Source organism: Muscardinus avellanarius (assembly GCF_963383645.1).
Source record: "Muscardinus avellanarius genome assembly, chromosome: 12".
NCBI lineage: Eukaryota > Metazoa > Chordata > Mammalia > Rodentia > Gliridae > Muscardinus > Muscardinus avellanarius.
Window position 1 is genome coordinate 14,339,489 of NC_137798.1, and position 19,745 is coordinate 14,359,233.

The 19,745-nt window shown below is 42.0% G+C and overlaps 1 protein-coding gene across 4 annotated transcripts; it reads right to left on the bottom strand.

Moving 5' to 3' along the window:
- Positions 1-1,940: 1,940 nt before the first annotated feature.
- On the bottom strand, positions 1,941-18,573 carry SNAP23 (synaptosome associated protein 23; the record flags this gene model as incomplete). Of its 4 annotated transcripts, none has more annotated exons than XM_080706946.1 (7): positions 1,941-2,006; positions 3,318-3,462; positions 5,778-5,936; positions 14,834-14,951; positions 16,956-16,998; positions 18,027-18,068; positions 18,517-18,573. In XM_080706946.1, 7 exons carry the CDS (start codon positions 18,571-18,573, stop codon positions 1,941-1,943), a joined length of 630 nt encoding a protein of 209 aa, XP_080563072.1. The 4 variants fall into 4 exon arrangements, with proteins under 4 accessions (XP_080563072.1, XP_080563071.1, XP_080563073.1 ...); XM_080706945.1 differs by having other exon boundaries at positions 16,956-17,004; XM_080706947.1 differs by lacking the exon at positions 18,027-18,068 and having other exon boundaries at positions 16,956-17,004.
- Between the last annotated feature and the right edge of the window lie 1,172 nt (positions 18,574-19,745).

Sequence of the window (19,745 nt, forward strand, 5' to 3'; positions counted from 1 at the left end):
GGGTTCTAGCTCCAGCACCAGAAAACAGCAACAACAGACTCAGGACAGGCCTCAGAGACCATGTCCTGTAAAGAGTTCTGCCAATAATTGGGGAAAAGCTAATAGTTGGGTTTTTTGTTTTGATTTTGGTTCTGAGGATTGAGCCCTGAGGCATTCTACCTCACAGATAAACCTCCAGTCCTTTTTATTTTTTATTCTGAAACAGGTTCTAAGTTGCTGAAGCTGGCCTCACACCTCTGACTCTCTGTCTTAGCCTCCTCATGCTGGGATATGGGCGCGTGTCAGCACACCGAGCTGCTGATGGGGGCTTTCTGTTGTAGTGCTCAGCAACTCAGGAGCCACTGCTTTATGCTAGTGATTTATAAATAAAAGCTAATAAAATCATTGCCCTCCAAATAACAGTCACAGAAAGAACAACACCGTCAGTGGTTACAAAGTTTAATGGTAAGAATCAAGCAGGTGGTGGTTTTACATAAAGGTGACAAATAATTAGATTCCCACACACTGTTCAGGATGCACATAAAGTCAATCACAAGGCTACGAGAGACAGTGCAGTCATCGATAACTAGGCCAAATGAATCATCTTCCAAACAATTTGAGTAAGAGTAAATGCTAATTTTTAAGAGTCTAAAGCTACATAAAACTCAAAGCAATCTATTTTTCTACCTGAGATCAAAATAAATTTTTTCTTATCTAAACATAATTCTTAGCATTGAGGTAAATCTGAATTCACATGATATACTTTATCAAAAAATTTTTTCAAGCCGGGCATGGTGGCGCACGCTTGTAATCCCCGCGCTTGGGAGGCAGAGACAGGAGGATCAAAGCCAGCCACGCACGCTGGCTTAGGAGACCCTGTTTCCAAATAAAAATGTAAAAATAGGTCTTGGAGTATAGCCCAGAGGTAGAAGGGCTTCCAGGAACCCCAGTACCACAAAAAAAAAAAAAAAAAAAAAAAAAAAAAAATTTCTTTTTTCTTGCTGGGGATGAAACCCAGGGGCATTCTATCTCTGAGCTACATTCCCAGCCCGATTTTATTATTTTATTTTGAAACTGGGTCTCACTAACTTGTGGAAGGCCTCACTAAGTTGTTGAGGCTGTCCTCCATGCTGTGATCCCCATGTCTCAGCCTCCCAAGTACTGAGATTACAGGTGCGCACCACCAAGCCTAGCTGGTCAAACTTTTCCAAAACCCTCATGTTACACACATATATTTACATATTTTTCTTCAAAGATTAGTGATAAATTTATGAGGTTAATAGGCCTGTAACAGGGCCATGATATTACTAATAATATGAAAATAAAAGGCTACTCATTTATACAAAGTATTCCTGATGTGCAATATGAAATAGCAGTATGAATCATGAAAAGTTCGTAACTCGAACTCACTTTGAGAAAACTCATTTTTCTCTTTAGAGCACAGGCTTTAGAACTGGCGACGTGTGGCAAAACTATTGTGTAGCAAAGCTCCAAACCAAGCGTTACCTTCACTGGAAAGAAACAAAACAGAACCCTGCAACTTAAGCACTAAGTCTAACTTGATCTTTACCGTGGTGTGCAGCTTTTCGTGTTGTGGCCTGCAGGTTTTGCTGAGGTCACACCTCTCCCCTGCGCCCACATTGGCAGGGCTGTCGTGGGCGGCGCTTCCCAATCCTGAAAGCGAAAGACCCTGCTCAAGGAGCTGGGAGGATGAAAACACTGTGTGGTGTGCGAAGCCGATTGAGAGTACGGACTGAGAAGGACACACTAGGAAAAAGGATGAGCAACAGTCTGCCCTCAAAGAGACAGGGAGGACAACAAACAGGAGGCTGCGACTCTTCTGGCCCTCCTTCCACAGCAGCTCCTGATTAGAAGCGTGTATAAACCAAAATTCAAACCCCTGACAGGTCATGACTCAGGGGAAGAGCCAGAGGGTGAATAACGAAAGTACAAGGGGAGCTTCAGCTGTCAATGAGTTTCTTGGCTCTGGCATTGGCAGTGTCAATTCGATTTTTGTTGGTATCAGCCTGGGGAAAAATAAAACCAGTATCAGTACTACTTCTCAAGGCATGCCACTCCAATAAAATTTGGAATGGGAGTGTAGACTCCATGGCAGACCACATGCTTTGCAAGCGCAAGGCCCTGAGTTCAATCCCCAGAACACACTCCCTGCCCAAAAAAAACAATTAAATTTTTTGCACACCGAGTAATCAACATACTGATCAAACTCAAGAAATACTTGAAGTTACATACAAAACTCATTTTGGTTAAGAAGTGACCAAATATGAAATTCTTTTAGAAAAATCCTGGTGTAAAAACATGACAAAGGTATCAAAGAAGAACTTGCCAGTATTTTACCACTTCGATAACGTATTTTTTCAGTTTTTTTCTTTTAAGGTACTTGGGATAAAACCGAGGTTTACTCTACCACTAAACTACATTCCTAGCCCTATTTGCTTTTTATTTTGAAACAGGGTCTGGCTAAGTTGCCAGAGCTGGCCTTGAACTTGCAATCTTCCAGCCTCCCAAGCGTGGGGATTACAAGCATGCGCCATCACACCCGGTGCTTTTGTTTTCTAATATGTTAAAAACTGCCACATGAATCAAGCACAGTGACGAAGGCCTGTAATCCTAGCACTTGGGAAACTGAGACAAGATGATCACAGGTTAAAAGCCAGTCTCAGCAACTTAGTGAGACCCTGTTTCAAAATAGAAAATAATATAAGGGTGGGATGTAGCTTGGGGAAGAATGCCCCTGGGCTTAATCCCCAGTAGCACACACACATAAAAACTGCCACAGCTGGGCATGGTGCCACATGCTTATAATCCTAGTACTTGAGACGTTGAGGAGGAGGATTGCCGGTTCAAAGCCAGCCTCAGCAATTAGTGATGACACCTGCAACTTAGTGAGACCCTGTTTCCAAATAAAAATAAATAAAATAGGCCTGAGGATGGAGCCCAGAGGGAGAATGCTCCTGGGCTGCATCCACATTACCACCAAAAAAAAGTACCCAGGCGTGGTGGCGCACACTTGTAATCCCAGCATTTGGGAGGCTGAGAGAGGAGGATCACGGTTCGTGGACAGCCTCAGCTATTTAGTGAGACCCTGTTTCAAAATAAAGAATAAAAAACAGGGATAGGGGTGTAGCTCGGAGGTCGAATGCCCTTGGGTTCTATCCCAGTGCCGCCAAAAAAGAAAAAAAAGTCCTGGAAGGAAAGGACTATTATTCTCCCCTGAAGTACCTAGCACAGATGTCTATTACTAAAACAATGACTAAACAATACTAAAGCAACTACTCAATTGAACGGCTCGTCTCCTTGTGGCCACACGGCTTTACCTTCTCTGTGATCCGGTCTATTTGCCGATTCTGGGCCTCGATTTCGTTGCCCATGTCCAGCGCCATGTTCTTTAGGGTTCCTAGGATGCTGCCCACTTGAGTCAGGTTCTCTTCCATCTCATCTTCTCTGGCATCGTTAGTTATACTATCACAAAAAGAGAGTGATTCAGGATTTTTTGTTCAGTTACAATGGACTGAATATAGACTCAATTTCCACAAAAATAAGTAATCAAATTAAGCTAAGCAAGTATTGGATCCAAGGGAATGTAGGCTACAATGTTTTTGTGTGTGGTATTGGGAGTGGAACCCAGGGGCACTCTACTGCTGAGCTACACCCCCAGCCCAATTTTTTTTTTTTTTTTTTTTTTTTTTAATGGTGCTGGGTATGAAATCCAGGGGCTCTACTGCCAAGCTAAATCCCTAGCCAATTTTTTATTCTTTATTTTGAAACAGGGTCTCACTGAGTTGTGAAGGGCCTCACTAAGTAGCTGAGGTTGTCCGTGAACTACGATCCTTCTGTCTCAGCCTCCCGAATGCTGGGATTACAAGCATGCACCACCACACCCGTCCTTTTTTTATTTTACTTTATTTTCTTTTTTGCAGTACTGGAATTTTATTATTTTTATTTTTTGTGGTACTGGGGGTGGAACCCGGGGGCTTTTCTACCTGGGCTACTCTCTCAGACCTATTTTATATACTTTATTTAGAAACAGGGTCTCACTAAATTGCTAGGAGTCTCAGCCTCCCAAGCGCTGGGATGACAAGCATGCACCACCATGCCTGGCTTTGCAGTACAGGAATTTTGAAACAGGGCCCAAGTTGCAGAGGGCCTCACTATGTAGCTGAGGCTGTCTGCAAACCGCGATCCTCTGGTCTCAGCCTCCCGAATGCTGGGATTACAAGCGTGAGCCACCACGCCCGGCTTCAACTCTATTTTTTATTTCTATTTTATTTTATTTTGCGGTAGTGGAGATGGAACACGGGGCATTCTACCTCTGAGCTACACCCCAGCCCTATTTTTTATTCTTTGTTTTGAAACAGAGTCTCACAGAGTTGCGGAGGGCCTCACTGAGCAGCTGGGGCTGTCTGTGAACTGCAATGCTCCAGTCTCAGCTTCCTCAATGCTGGGATTCCAAGCTGCCCCATGCCCAGCACTTTACTTCTATGTTCAACAGGGTCTCCCCAGGTCGATGAGAGTCTCACTAATCGCTGAGCCTGTCCCTGAGGCTGCCATACTCCTTTCTCTGCCTCTCAATACTGGGATTACAGGCCTGCTCCACCATGGCTGGCATAACAGTATTTCTAAAAGTGATTCCTAAGCGGGGCGTGGTGGCGCACGCTTGTAATCCCAGCATTTGGGAGGCTGAGACGGGAGAATCGTGTGGTTCACGGACAGCCTCAATTACTTGGTGAGGTCCTTTGTATCTCAGATAGACCTTGTTTCAAAATAAATTAAAAAAACAGGACAGAGGTATAGCTCGAAGGTGGAATGCTCCTGGGTTCCATCCCCAGGACCACAAAAATAAATAAAAGATAAATAATAAAAGTGTTTCCTAGCCAGGCATGATGGCACACACTTCTAATCTCAGTATTTGGAAGCCTGAGACAAGAGGATCACAGGTTCAAAGCCAGCCTCAACAACTTAGGCCTTTATCAACTTAGACCCTATTTCCAAATAAAAAATAAAACAGGTCTGGAGGTGTAGCCTGGAGGTAGGAGACCTGAGTTCCACCCCAAATATCACACACACACACACACACCCCTCAGGTGATCTAATGCACACTTATGTCAAATGAACCATTATGCTAAAGGAGGTTAGAAAACTGGTCAAATCTGGCCCACCACCCAATTTTGTAAATAAAGTTTTATTCAAACACAGCAATGCTAATCTGTTTACATATTGTGTCTGACTGCTTTAAATCTACAACAGAACTGAATAATTCCAAGAGATTACATATCTGAAAAGTCTGAAATATTTATTATCTAGCCATTTACAGATATCCTTTCAGGAATCTAGCCAACCCGTAATATAGATTAGACTTTGTAACATATTTTTCCTATTTTTTTGTGGGTGGGATGTCTGGGGATGGAACCCAGGGGCATTCTACCTCCGGGCCACACCCCCTGCCCTATATTTTATTATTTATTTTGAAACAGGGTCTCACTGAGTTGCAGAAGGCCTCACTAAGTAGCTGAAGCTGTCCTAGAACCACGATCCTCTGGTTTCAGCCTCCTGAATGCTAAGATTACAAGTGTGCGCCACTATGCCTGGCTATATTTTTCCTATTTATTGAAGTAAACACATCTATTTCAATAATTTCGACAGTACAAGCAGTATAAAAAAAAATCCCATCGTCAAGGGACAAGAGTCACAAGTCAACATTTTGTAAGAAGGCATATTAAATAAAACTTAATGGAATAACTAGGAGAAGTGTAGAAATTTGGGAGGAACTGGCATACCGTTTAATGTATCCACCACTGGCTGCTCCTGTGGCTGGTTGCTGAGGCTGACCATTTGTTACCCGGCCTGGTTGCTTAGATACTACATTGCTAGGTGAGCTGTCTCCACCTTCTCCCCAGGTGGTCTTATAGGCCTTCCCAGACTCGAAGTTCTTCGTCCTATATATAGAAGTTGGAGTATAGAGACATATGAAAACACAGAAAAGGCAGAGTTGTGATTATTAGTGCTTGTTACCTTAAGAATTACTTTAATATATTTAGCAGAACGGCTGCAACAGCAAAATTTAGATTATCTATACTATGTCCCATGGCAATACAAAATGGGGAAAAAAATTAAGCAAACCCACTGACACTGAGGCATCTTTGAAAAGCTCAAATACTACTTCTATCAAGTCTTCACGCGGCTGTGACCAAGTAGTGAAATGTACCATTTGATATTCAGGCTCCCTCAGCTTACAGCACCTACCAGAAGAGTTAACTGGACACTAGAAGAAAGAAATCCCTACAAAACAGAAACAGGCGGGCGTGGTGGCGCACACTTGTCATCCCAGCACTCAGGAGGCTGAGACCGGAGGATCACGGTTCGCGGACAGCCTCAGCTACTTAGTGAGGCCCTCTGCAACTCAGTGAGACCCAGTTTCAAAATAAAGAATAATAAAATAGGGCAGCGGGTGTAGCTCAGAGGTCGAATGCCCCTGAGTTCCATCCCCAGACCCGCAAAAAAAAAAAAAAAAAAAAAAAATCCTAGGCAGGTGTATTGGGGCACGCTTGTAATCCCAATACTTGAGAGGCTGAGACAGGAGGATTGCTGGTTTGCAGCCAGCCTCAGCTACTTAGTGAAACCCTCTGCAACTTAGTGAGACCCTGTTTCAAAGTAAAGAATAAAAAATAGGGCTGGGGTGGAGCTCGGAGGTAGAATGCCCCTGGGTTCAATCCCCAGTACTGCAAAGAGAAAAAAAAAAGAAAAAAAGAAAAAAAAAGGGCCGAGATTATTGCTCAGAGGTACAATGTCCATGGGCTCCATACCCAGTACCATAAAACAAACAATCAAAAAAATAATAATAATATCCGGGCATGGTGGTGCACGCTTGTAATCCCCGCGCTTGGGAGGCTGAGACAGGAGGATCGCACGGGTTCGAAGCCTGCCTCAGCTACTTAGTGAGGCTCTCAGCAACTTAGTAAGACCCTGTTTCCAAATAAAATATAAAAAAGATCTGGGAATGTAGCCCAGAGGTAGAAAGCCTCTGGGTTCCACACCCAATACCACCATAAATAAAAAAATAATAATAATAAAAGCATATGTGTTAGGTCTGATAATAGCCCAAAATTAGCCAACTCCAGAATTTTACCAAGGGATATTTACTACTACAACTGGTTCAACTAGCAAAAATTAAGAAAGGGTGGGAAAGTGACTTTTATATGACTATTTAAAAAAGTGACAAAACTTTTGTTTGCTAGATAGTCAAATGTTAAATCAAATTTAGTTTTTACTATTTTATGAACAAAAATAAGGTAATATGTTGCTCCAATATTGGTCTCTAATTTATTCTACATTAATAAAGAAGTCTCATAATAGCAAAAACTGCAAAGGCAGAGAAGAAATCCTATGAAAAAATGGCTCTTTCATAAGCGGGCTTGTAACCCCACACTTGGGAGGCTGAGACAGGAGGATCGCACAGGCTCCAAACCAGCTTCAGCTGGCTTAAGAGACCCTGTTTCCAAATGAAATATAAAATAGATCTTGGGGTATAGCCCGGAGGTAGAAGGCCCCTGGGTTCCATCCCCAGTACCCCCCAACAAATGCTATTTTTCTTAATAGGCATGTGAAAATTCATCTTTGGCAAACCTAAAATTAGATGTTAGACCTTATTTATTAATTCCACAAAAGGGTTCTACTTTTCTTGTATGAGGCACTGCAAAAAAAAAATTTATGAATACTTAAGATCTAGTTCTCATAGTGCCGTTTTGATCTACTTTAACTTCTCATGATCATATTTCATTTTGCTCTTTTACTAATAAGCCATGTTAAATCTTTGCTGGAATGAAGTAGGATAAAGTTTTTTTTTTTTTTCTCCGTACTGGGGATGGAACCCAGGGGCATTTGACCTCTGAGCTACACTCACTGCCTTATTTTTTAGTCTTTATTTGGAAACAGGATCTCACTAAATTGTGGAGGGCCTCCCTAAGTAGCTGGAGGCTGGCCGTGAACCACAACCCTCCAGTCTCAGCTCCCCAAATGCTTGGATTACAAGTGTGTGCCACCACAGTGCCTTTTTTTTTTTTTTTTTTTTTTGGTGGTACTGGGGTTGAAGCCCAGGGGCATTCTATCTTTTAGCTACACCCCCTGCCCTATTTTTTATTCTTTATATTGAAACAGTATTCCACTGAGTTGCAGAGAGCCTCACTAAGTAGCTAAGGCTGACTGTGAAACCACACTCCTCCTGTCTCAGCCTCCCAAATGCTGGGATTACAAGCGTGTGCCATCACACCCAGCTAGGATATAGTTTTTAAAAGGATATTTTCATATAATTAGCTGTTAGTCTAGTACGCCAATGTACATGTATTCATTGTTAGTAAGATAACTCCCAGGCAAAATTCTAAGGAAGTGTAATAGTACTCAAGTATGTTAGTTCATCAGAAAGCTAATAGCCATAAGTCTTTATGGATTTGGTTTGTTTTATATGGTGCTAGGGATTGAACCTAGGGCCTCCAGTGTGCTGGGCAAGCACCCTAAGCAGAAGTATAAATTGAGGTAATATAAATGGGGCATTTATTTCAATGTCAGGTTGTGGAACCAGCAGAAAAGAGAGATGGTTGAATTCAAACATGACTAGTGATTACTTGGGAAGCTGACACAGGAGGATCATTGGTTTGTGGCTGGCCTCAACTACTTAGTGAGGCTCTCTACAACGTAGACCCTGTTTCAAAATAAAGAATAAAACAGAGGGCTGAGGGTGTAGCTTAGAGGTAGAATGCCCCTGGTTTCAATCCACAGTACCACAAAAATAAAAGACATGACTAGTGAAATATTGTGGTTCTGAAAGTCTTAGTAAAGAAAAAGGAGTAGACTGGGTCAGGACTTGAAGGCTCCCGGTGTGTTAAATCTGGCCTTGCTTGACAGTTTAGGCCCTAAGTACAAATTACCAAAGAGCATGTTTACTCTTTTTGGCCCATGAATATACCTTAGCTTTGAGATTTATGGGTAATTGAATAAAGCTGGAAGATGGCTACAAAAAAGACAACTAGGCCTGGTCGACAATAAGAAAGAACGGTTCTGCTGGGCATGGCAGCACAGGCCTGTTATCCCAGTACTTGAGAGGCTGACGCAGGAGATCACAGGTTCGCGGCCAGCCTCAGCTACACTAAGTTGAGGACCTCCACAACTTAGTGACACCCTGTTTCAAAATAAAGAATAAAACAGGGCTGGGCATGTAGCTCAAAGGTAGAATGTTCCATTCCCAGTACCGAGAAAAAAAAAAAAAAAAAAAGGTTCTGACATGCAAAAGGACTCTTATAAAATGTGTAGCCATTTCTGCAAAGAAATTAGCCCTCATTATAAAATGCTTAATCAAATTGGTGATAAATCTTAATGAGATTAAGAACTTTTCCATCTGGAAAGTTAGATTTATACTTGTCAGTTCTGAGAAATCTAAAATTCTTTATCACTTTTTAAAAAATTAAGTGTCTCAGCCGGGTGTGGTGGCACACGCTTGTAATCCCAACATTTGGGAGGCTGAGACTGGAGGATCGCGGTTCGCAAACAGCCTCAGCTACTTAGTGAGGCTCTCTGCAACTCAGTGAGACCCTGTTTCAAAATAAAGAATAAAAAATTGGGCAGGGGGTGTAGCTCAGAGGTGAAATGCCTCTGTGTTCCATCCCCACACCTGAAAAAAAAAAAAAAATTAAGTGTCTCATACAGGATGTAGTGGCACATGCTTGTAATCCCAGCATTTGGGAGGCTCACAGTTCGAGGACAGCCTCAGCTACTTAGTGAGGTCCTCTGCAACTTAGTGAGACCCTGTTTCAAAATAAAGAATAAAAATTAGAGCGGGGGGTATAGCTTGGAGGTTGAATGCCTCTGGGTTCCATCCTCAGTTCCAAAAAATAAAAAAGAGAGCTGGGGGGTGGTGGCGCACGCTTGTAATTCCAGAATTCGGGAGGCTGAGACAGAAGGATAGCAGTTCGCAGACAGCCTCAGCTTACTGAGGCCCTTGCAACTCAGTGAGACCCCATTTCAAAATAAAGAATGAAAAACAGGGCTGGAGGTGTAGCTTGGAGGAAGAATACCCCTGGGTTCCATCCTCAGTACCACAAAAATAAATAAATAAATAAATAAATAAATAAATAATAAAATAAAAGATATGAGCACAAAAGCTTTAACAATTTATTTTTTTCATTCTGGTTATCATCAACAGTACTGATTAAAATTAGCAAAATACTGCTAAACATTACCTATCATTATTTCATATTAAAGAGAAAAGGGATCAAATAAATACTAATTGTAATATGTTGTAATATGAGAGAGAGACTCTGTGTGTGTGTGTGTGTGTGTGTGTGTGTGCGCGCGCGCGCGCGCGCGCTGGATGGTCAAGCTACAAGAAAAAAGCAAGGGGAAAAACGTAGATCTCTGATATTTAATTTTTTAGCATTTAATCACAGTCTTCATAATTCTCATAAAGACCCAAAATTGATATAAAGTGATTAAAGGGTTAACTCACATGAAAAAGTAAGATTAATCTCTCTGTATTAATTCAACATGAAATCATAGTAAGCAAACACATGATGTAATAAGAATTATGAAACAAATTATAACATGTTTTGGGGGACTTTTTGTTGTCTTGTTCTTGAAATAACATGTTAAAGAGAATAAACCTTTATTTTAAAAAAGAAGATACTACATATAATATTTAAACTTTATATCCCACCATATTTCAAACAGAATTTAAGATGGCTAGATTGGCAGTTAATTCCTTGACTTGGCAGTGGCCTAAATCATGGGGAATCCAAATAATTAGAAGCAGTACTTTAATAGAGGAACTCTTGATTCAGGAACCAAAGAAAAATAAGAAAATATAATGAAGAGAGGATACTGAAATCAAAGTTCTACGGAGAGACATGTACTAACCTAAATTCCCTTACCTTTGAGAGGAACTAGACCAGCCACTGTCCATAAGTATCAAACTGTTTCAAACTTAGAAACCTTCAGGAATGTTTTTATTTTGGTAACAGTCAAATTATTTAGCAAAAACTTAGTTTGTGGAGCCATTAGTCAAAGGAAGTTAATATAAATTAAGATCCTTCTGTCATCTTTTATCAAAAAGCACCCACCCAGAATCAATTCGCTTTACATGGCACACCACAGCAGTTCTTAAGACGCACCCCACCACTCGCCAAGCCATGCGCATGCAGACAGCCAGCTGGAGCATCACCTTTGAGCAGGGAAGCGGCCCTGCCGCGCACAAGACTGCATCTCACAGTGCCCTTGATCATTACCGAGCCCGGCTCCTCATGTTAGGTCTTCATTTTAGTAAGCATAGTAGAAAGGAAAAGATTAGGTGAGAATGAAACCAGAAAATAGTCAAAGCGGGTTAAGAGTTTTAAAAACATAACGCATTCAAATTCCTGCTTGTTTTCATAGAAACAACCAACATCTGAGAATCTAGGTAAAAGACAAACAAGAAAACTTTAAACCATAGCACACTTCATTTTCCCTCAGAATGTTAGTGATGACATTTTACTAAAATTATAAAGATTCTGACAGAAGGCAAATGCTAAGGGCAATACTGTGAAACCCCCTCGCTCTTCCCTCAGGTGTTAGCCGTCTCTTTTCTTTTTTTTTTTTTTTTTTTTTGCAGGTCTGGGGATGGAACCCCAGGGACATTTGACCTCCGAGCTACACCACCTGCCCTATTTTTTATTCTTTACTTTGAAACCGGGTCTCACTGAGTTGCAGAGGGCCTCGCTAAGTAGCTGAGGCTGTCCACAAACCACAATCCTCCAGTCTCAGCCTCCCAAATGCTAGGATTACAAGCGTGCGCCACCACACCCTACTTCTTAATTATTTTATTAAGTATCTCATTTGCTGTTTTGGTTTTTGTGGATTGAACCTAAGAGTATTCTACCTCTGAGCCACACCACTAGCTCCATTTTATTTATTTAGTTTGAAAAAGCTTTTTTTTTTTTTTCAGGTGTGGGGATGGAACACAGGGGCATTCGACCTCTGAGCTATACCCCCTGCCCTATTTTTTATTCTTTTTTTGAAACAGGGTCTCACTGAGTTGCCAAGGGCCTCACTAAGTAGCTGAGGCTGTCTGCGAACGGTGATCCTACTGTCTCAGCCTCCCAAATGCTAGAATTACAAGGGTGGGCCACCGCACCCGGCTGAAAAAGAGTTTTGCCAAATTCTGAAAGTTGCTAAGCCTCCTGTCTCAGCCTCCCAAATATTATGATTACAGGTGTGCATCACCATACCTGGTTTGTTGGAAGTAAGAGTGTGTGTGTGTGTGTGTGTGTGTGTGTGTGTGTGTGTGTGTGTGTCACACTGGAGACTGAATCCAGAGTCGTTCTTTTTTTTGGGGGGGTGGTACTGGAGGTGGAACCCAGGGTCTTTCTACCTCCGGGCTACAACCCCAGACCTATTTTATATTTTATTTGGAAACAGGGTCTCACTGAGTAGCTGAGGCTGACTTCGAACCTGTGTGATCCTCCTGTCTCAGCCTCCCAAGCGTGGAGATTACAAACATGTGCTACCACACCCAGCCAGGGTCATTGGTGGCACACACTTATAATCCCAATACTTTACTTTGGAAGCTGAGACAGGAGGATCATAAGTTTGAGACCAGGCTAAGAAAACTTAGTAAGACACTCTTATCTTTTCTCTTTCTTTTTTGTTCTTTCTTTCTTTTTTTTTTTTGGGTGGCACTGGGGGTTGAACCCAGGGACAGTCTACCTTTAAGCTATATCCCCAGCCCTATTTTCTTTTCATCTTGAAACAGGGTCTTGCTAGGTAATGAGAGTCTTGCTACTTGCTGGGGATGTCCTCACACCTGCAACCCTTCTGTCTCAGCCTCCCAAGTACTTGGATTACAAGCGTGGGCCACCACATCCCGCTGCTAATTATTTTTAAAAACAAACATAAAGCCAAGGTTTTAACTAGTGTCTTGGTATGTAATTACATACCTGCCTCCAATTTAGCGAGTCATTACTTTGGCATCCAAGTTTGTGTACTACCTACCGTGTGTGTGAGTGTGTGTGTGTGTGTGTGTGTGTGTGTGTGTGCGTGCATGTGCACGCAGTATAAGGGATTAATTCCAAGTACATTCTACCTCCAAGCTGCACCCCCACCCTATTTTAGTTTTTGTTTTGAAACAGGGTCTTGCTAGGTTGCTAAGAATCTTGCTAAATCACCGAGCTGGTATTGAACCTGTGATCCTCCCGTATTGGCCTCCTGAGTAAGTACGAGGACCACAGGTTCATCACCACCCCAGGCTTCATGCACTACCTACTTAACTCAGTGAAATCGATCTTTCATATTGTTCACAGGAAATGCCCTTCTCTCCCTCCATGTTTTTGGGGGTTACTGTTCATATTTGATTTGGTGCTGGGGAGTGAGTCACTGGCTCCTTTCTTCCTCCCTGTTCATCAGAAGCTTTCTAAATCACTCTAAAAGCCGGGCGTGGTGGCGCACGCTTGTAATCCCCGCGCTTGGGAGGCTGAGACAGGAGGATCGCGCAGGTTCGAAGCCAGCCTCAGCTACTTAGTGAGGCTCTCAGCAACTTAGTGAGACCCTGTTTCCAAATAAAGTATAAAATGGGTCTGGGAGTGTAGCCCGCAGGTAGAAAGCCCCTGGGTTCTACCTCGAGTACCACCATAAAAAAAAAAAAAAAAAAAGAAAAAGAAAAAGAAAAAAAAAATCACTCTAAGCCCAATTCCTGTCCCACCTCTTCTATGGATGTTCTCTAACCTCACCTTTATCAATTCTGTACCCCTAACCTTAAATGTTATCACATGACCTAACAACAGATTTATATATTTTCTGCTCTTCTTTCTTATCCACCCACCCACATGGTTAAATGTTTCTGAAGACAGGGTCTGTCCTTTACTCTCTTGGTTTTCACTCATGTGCCTACTACAGAATATTTTTTTTCCTCTTTATTTTAGTGATCTTTTATTGTTTTTAATTTTTTTTATTGGTGCATTATATTCATACAACTTATTGGGGTAAAAAACTTGTGTGTACAAACATGTACTCATCGCTGATTTAACCCCTACCCAAATCCCACCCCATTTCCTCCCCGCCCCTCCCTCCCTCGCTTGGCTTAGTGATTGACTTCGATATGTTTAAGTACATTGTGAGCTTTAGAGATTTTCCTCTTCCCCCCTCATTTCTCCTCCTTTAGGTTGTCTTGTTTCAGAATATTTATTTCATTAGTACTACTGTTTAAAAAGACATTAACTTCAGCCTGTATTTATCATCCAGAGTTACAATTTTTCCTATAATCATAACTATTTTACATGAAAAGCTCCATCTGCCTGAAGAAGAAACGTCTTAACTTTGTATGTAACAAAATTCCTCATTTAGATCCAGTAATATCTGACCTTATTTGGGGAAAAGAGCATGTGGAACCAGATGTGGTGGCCACAACTGTAATCCCTGCCCTTGGGAGGCTGACAGGAAGACTGCAGGTTCACCACCAGCCTCAGCTACTTCATGAAGCCCTCCACAACTTAGTCAGGTCCTGTTTCAAAATAGAATGAAACAAGCCGGGCATGGTGGCGCACGCCTGTAATCCTAGCATTCGGGAGGCTGAGACCGGATGATCACAGTTCGGGGACAGCCTCAGCTACTTAGTGAGGTCTTTGCAACTCAGTGAGACCCGGTTTCAAAATGAAGAATCAAAAATAGGTCAGGGGGTGTAGCTTGGAGGTAGAGGTAGCATGCCCTGAGTTCCCTCCCCAGTACTGCAAAAAAAGAAAGAAAGAGAGAGAGAGGTAGGTAGATATGGGTTGAGAGGAGGACATTCTCACTTTCAAACGGTTTCCATTTCTCGACTCACCTATTGCATGGGCAGACACAAAGGCCGCAGCACTTGTTGAGCTCTGTTAAAGTCTTCTCTGCCTCTCTCATGTCTTTATTTATTTGGTCCATGCCTTCTTCTATTCGGTGTAGTTGTTCTATGAATAAGTCATGGCAGTTAAATCTCCTGTTAAATGCACTATCAACCAGAAAACACTTTTATGACAGAGCAGCAAACGACAATCTCAACAGTAACTAAACCACCACAATGAACAGATCATGAAAACAATGTTTATAAACCGGGCGTAGTGGTGCCGCTAGTAATCCCAGCACTTGGGAGGCTAGACAGTGCTTAGTGAGGCCCTGTGTGACTTAGTGAGACTCTACTCCAAAATAAAGAATAGAGCCGGGCGTGGTGGCCTACACTTGTAATCCCCGCACTTGGGAGGCTGAGACAGGAGGATCGCACAGGTTCAAAGCCAGCCTCAGCTACTTAGGCTCTCAGCAACTTAGTGAGACCCTGTTTCCAAATAAAATATAAAATAGATCTGGGAGTGTAGCCCGGAGGTAGAAAGTCCTTGGGTTTCACCCCCCGTACCACAAAAATAAATAAAAAAATAAATAGCTGGGCATGGTGCCACAAGCTTATAACCCAGCATTCAGGAGGCTGAGACCAAAGAATCATAGTTTGTGGAGAGCATCAGCTACTTAGTGAGGGCTGGGGATGTAGCCTAGGGGTAGAATGCCCCTGGGTTCAATCCCAGTACCAAAAGAAAAAGAAAACAATATTTATACACTGATCCTGAGGTACCTGGCCTGTTATTGTGGAAAGCTTTCTTCTAAGAAACGTGTATACCAGAATCATTTAAGGTTGTTCAGAGATCCCGCTTAAAATCAAGTAAAGGCTGGCTCATGCTAGTGAGTGATGCCGGTACTTGAGAGGCTGAGACAGGAGGACTGCAGGTTGAAGGACAGCCTCAGCAAGTAGTGAGACTTTCAACATCCTAGCAAGACCCTGTTTCCAAACAGAAAATAAAAGCCGGGCATGGTGGCGCACGCTTGTAATCTCAGCATTCAGGAGGCTGAGACTGGAGGATCACAGTTCACAGACAGCCTCAGCTACTTAGTGAGGCCCTCCGCAACTTAGTGAGACCCTGTTTCAAAATAAAGAATAAGAAATAGGGTAGGGGGTGTAGCTCAGAGGTTGAATGCCCCTGGGTTCCATCCCCAGATCTGTAAAAAAATAAAATAAAAAAAAAAAGAAATAAAATTGGGCTGGGGTGTAGCTTGAAGGCAGAATGCCTCTGGTTTCAATCCCCACAAAAACAAAACAAAATAAAGCAGATGAAGTATACTTTGCCCAGAACAGATTGCCCAGCATTTCTATCAGTTATCAGGCTCCAAATCTGATGGCTACTATAAGACTAATAAAAATTAGACTGGAACTGGGTGTGGTGGTGCATGCTTGTAATCCCAGTACTTGAAAAGCTAAGACACGAGGATCTCGGTTCACGGACAGCCTCAGCTACTTAGTGAGACCTTTTACAATTTAGTGAGACCTTGTTTCAAAAATAAAGAATAAAAAGCCAGGCGTGGTGGTGGATGCTTGTAATCCCAGCATTTGGGAGGCTGAGACAAGAGGATCACAGTTCACGGCCAGCCACAGCTACTTAGTGAGGCCCTTTGCAACTCAGTGACACCCTGTTTCCAAATAAGGAATAAGAAATAGGGCTGGGGGTGTCGCTCAGAGGTAGAATGACCCTGGGTTTTACCCCCAGTACTGTAAAAAAATAAAAATGAGACTGGATTACCAACGGCTCAGCAGAATGTAGATCTGTTTCAGGGCTTAACAATTCTGAGGGCAGTGCAAGACTATCATCATGCCTAATGTACACGCAACCGGTACACACAGCAATCCACGTTAGCCTAACACACACTCGCTATACAGCTGGGTATTGTTGGTTCTCATTCAAGAGAGGAATAATCATGATACAATTCAAATCAGAAGAATAAAAATATCACTTTCTCTTTTCTATTTTTTTTTTCCCCATAGGGAAAAAGAGAAGGCACTCATTAAGGCTGAAATTTATCAATAGATAATTTAACAGGGCTTTTAGCAGACCAGGTTAGAGTAAGAGTTTCTGCCAGTGACGCCAACTCACCCCCTTGTTCATCCAGCATAGTGATGGTCTTGATTCCTGCATCCTGAGACTAAAAGAACGAGGGGAAAGACTGATAGCACAAATAAAGAACAACAAAAACCCAAAACAACAAACAAAATATACAAGAACTGAAAATAGTCAAATTCTCAGAGGATTAGAGCTGCATATAGAACTGGCAGTCTTAAACCAACACACTTTAATGTATTAAGCCCCCAAAATAATTAAATCACAAATTAATGGTTAATTCATTTTCCATACCAAATTCCAATGTCATCAAAGGGAAAAACAGAAAAGGCTTGTTAGTTCATGATTCGACAATTACAGCAATTGCTGGTTTCAAATAATAAAGTGGTTGGGCATGGTGGCACACCTATATTCTCAGTACTTGGGAGGCTGATATAGGAGGATCTGGGTTCACGGCCAACCTTAGTGAGGCCCTCTGCAACTCAATGAGACCCTGTTTCAAAAAGTAAAAGAGAAAAAAATCTGGGGGGTATAGCTCAGAGGTAGAATGCCCCTGGGTTCAATCCCCAGCACTACAAAAAAATTTAAAAAGACTAGGCTCAGCAACTTAGCGAGGTCCTGGGCAACTTAGTGAGACTCTGCTTCAAAATAAGAAAAATAGGGCAAGGACTGTAGTTCTGGGGTAGAATGTCCCTGGGTTCCACCCCCAGTATTACTACTACTACTACTACTACTACTACTAATAATAATAATAATAATAATAATAATAAGGTATATAGAGACAGGTGTGGTGGCACATGCCTATAATACTAATACATGGGAGGCTGAGAAAAAAGGATGGCAGATTTGTAGTCAGCCTCAGCAACTTAGCAAGGCTTTAAGCAATTTATTGAGACTCAGTTTCAAAATAATAAAATAAGGCTGGGGTGTGGCTCAGAGGTAGAATGCCCCTGGGTTCAATCCTTTGTAACACACACACACACACACACACACACACACACACACACACACACACACGATACAATATTTTTTTAACAACAATTCTAGCTAGTGTTATTAGGATCCTTCCTATAAATGTACTTAACTTTATGATTAAATACTTCTTACCTCGATGGCTAAACCCAGGATTCTTCTTGTACTTTCTAGAGACTAGGAAAAAAAACAGATTTTACCATTTTAAAATATGTAGAAAAAAATTTGACCATAGGCCATATTCAGGATGTTACTATACTTTTAAAATAAAACAAAGAGCTGGGAGGCTGAGACAGGAGGATCACAGGCTCGCAGCCAGCCTCAGCTACTACTTAATGACCCTTTGCAACTCATGAGACCCTGTTTCAAAATAAAGAATAAAAAATAGGGCTAGGGGTGTAGCTTGGAGGTAGAATGCCCCTGGGTTCCATCCTCAGTATTACAAAAATAAAAATAATAAAAAATTAAAAATTAAACAACAGGGCTGGAGGTATAACTTGGAGGTAGAATGACCTGTGTTCCATTCCCAGTACCATAAAAAGGCCCCCACTAAAGGCCCACTCAAACTCCCTTCACTATAAAAACTAAAATTGAATCAATTACTTATTCTACGTAAAACACTTACCTCATCAGTAACCTGGTTAGCCCTCAGCTGAATTTCTTCTGGTGACAGATTATCCATGATGAATCCAAACTCTATTAGGGAAAGAAATGGAAATGTGGATATTTTATAAAAATAAGGACCCGTGCTTGGGAGGCTGAGACAGGAGGATCGCACAGGTTCAATACTAGCCCCAGCTACTTAGTGAGGCTCTCAACAACTTAGTGAGAACCTGTTAACAAATAAAATATATAAAATAGGTCTGGGAGTATAGCCTGGAGGTAGAAAGCCTCTGGGTTCCACCCCCAGTACCACCAAAAAATAAAAATAATAATAATAATAAGGAACTGGGCATGATGGCAAATACTTGTAATCCCAGTACTTGGAAGGCTGAGTAGGAGGATCGCAGGTTCGTGGCCAGCTTCATCTACTTAGTGAGGCCTCTACAACTTTGTGAGACCCTGTTTCAAAATAACAAATAAAAAAACAGGCTGGGGTGTAGCTCACAGGTAGGATGCCCCTGGGTTCAATCTCTAGCACCACACACACACACACACACACACACACACACACACACACACCTCTTTGTCAACGACACAAATAAAGTTTATATGCATTCTGGATTTGCTCCCAGGCATTTCTGGTGGTCACAACTTAGAAGGTAGGGATTTCACTGTCATCTAGTGGACACAGGAAGCTACTAAAATACCTTTGATTTTATTCATTCACTCACTTATTTATTTTTGTTGGTACTGGGGGTGGAACCCAGGGGCTTTTCTACCTCCAGGCTATACTCACAGACCTAATTTGTACTTTATGTGGAAACAGGGTCTCACTAAGTTGCTGAGAGCCTCATTCAGTAGCTGAGGCTGGCTTCGAACCTGTGCGATCCTCCTGTCTCAGCCTCCCAAGCGCGGGGATTACAAGCCTGTGCCACCACACCAGGATCTAAAACTCTTTTTAACACTCCTTATGAAAGCTCTTCAAGGTTAGAAGCCCTGCTATGGATATGCTCAGTAATAATCAGAAAACCTAGTTATCCAGGAACATCCTACCAGACTAAACTCTTGAAGGAAAGGGATTCTGTTTTATCTTTGTAACTCTAACCTAACATCTGTTCAATGAACAAAAAAGTGGAAACCAGGGAGCACTTTCAAAGTAAAGTGGTCTTTGGGAGAAAAGATACATGTGAGAGCAGTGAGAAGCCTGCAAACTACCACTAGAACCACATTTCAAAATTGGTATATGGCCAA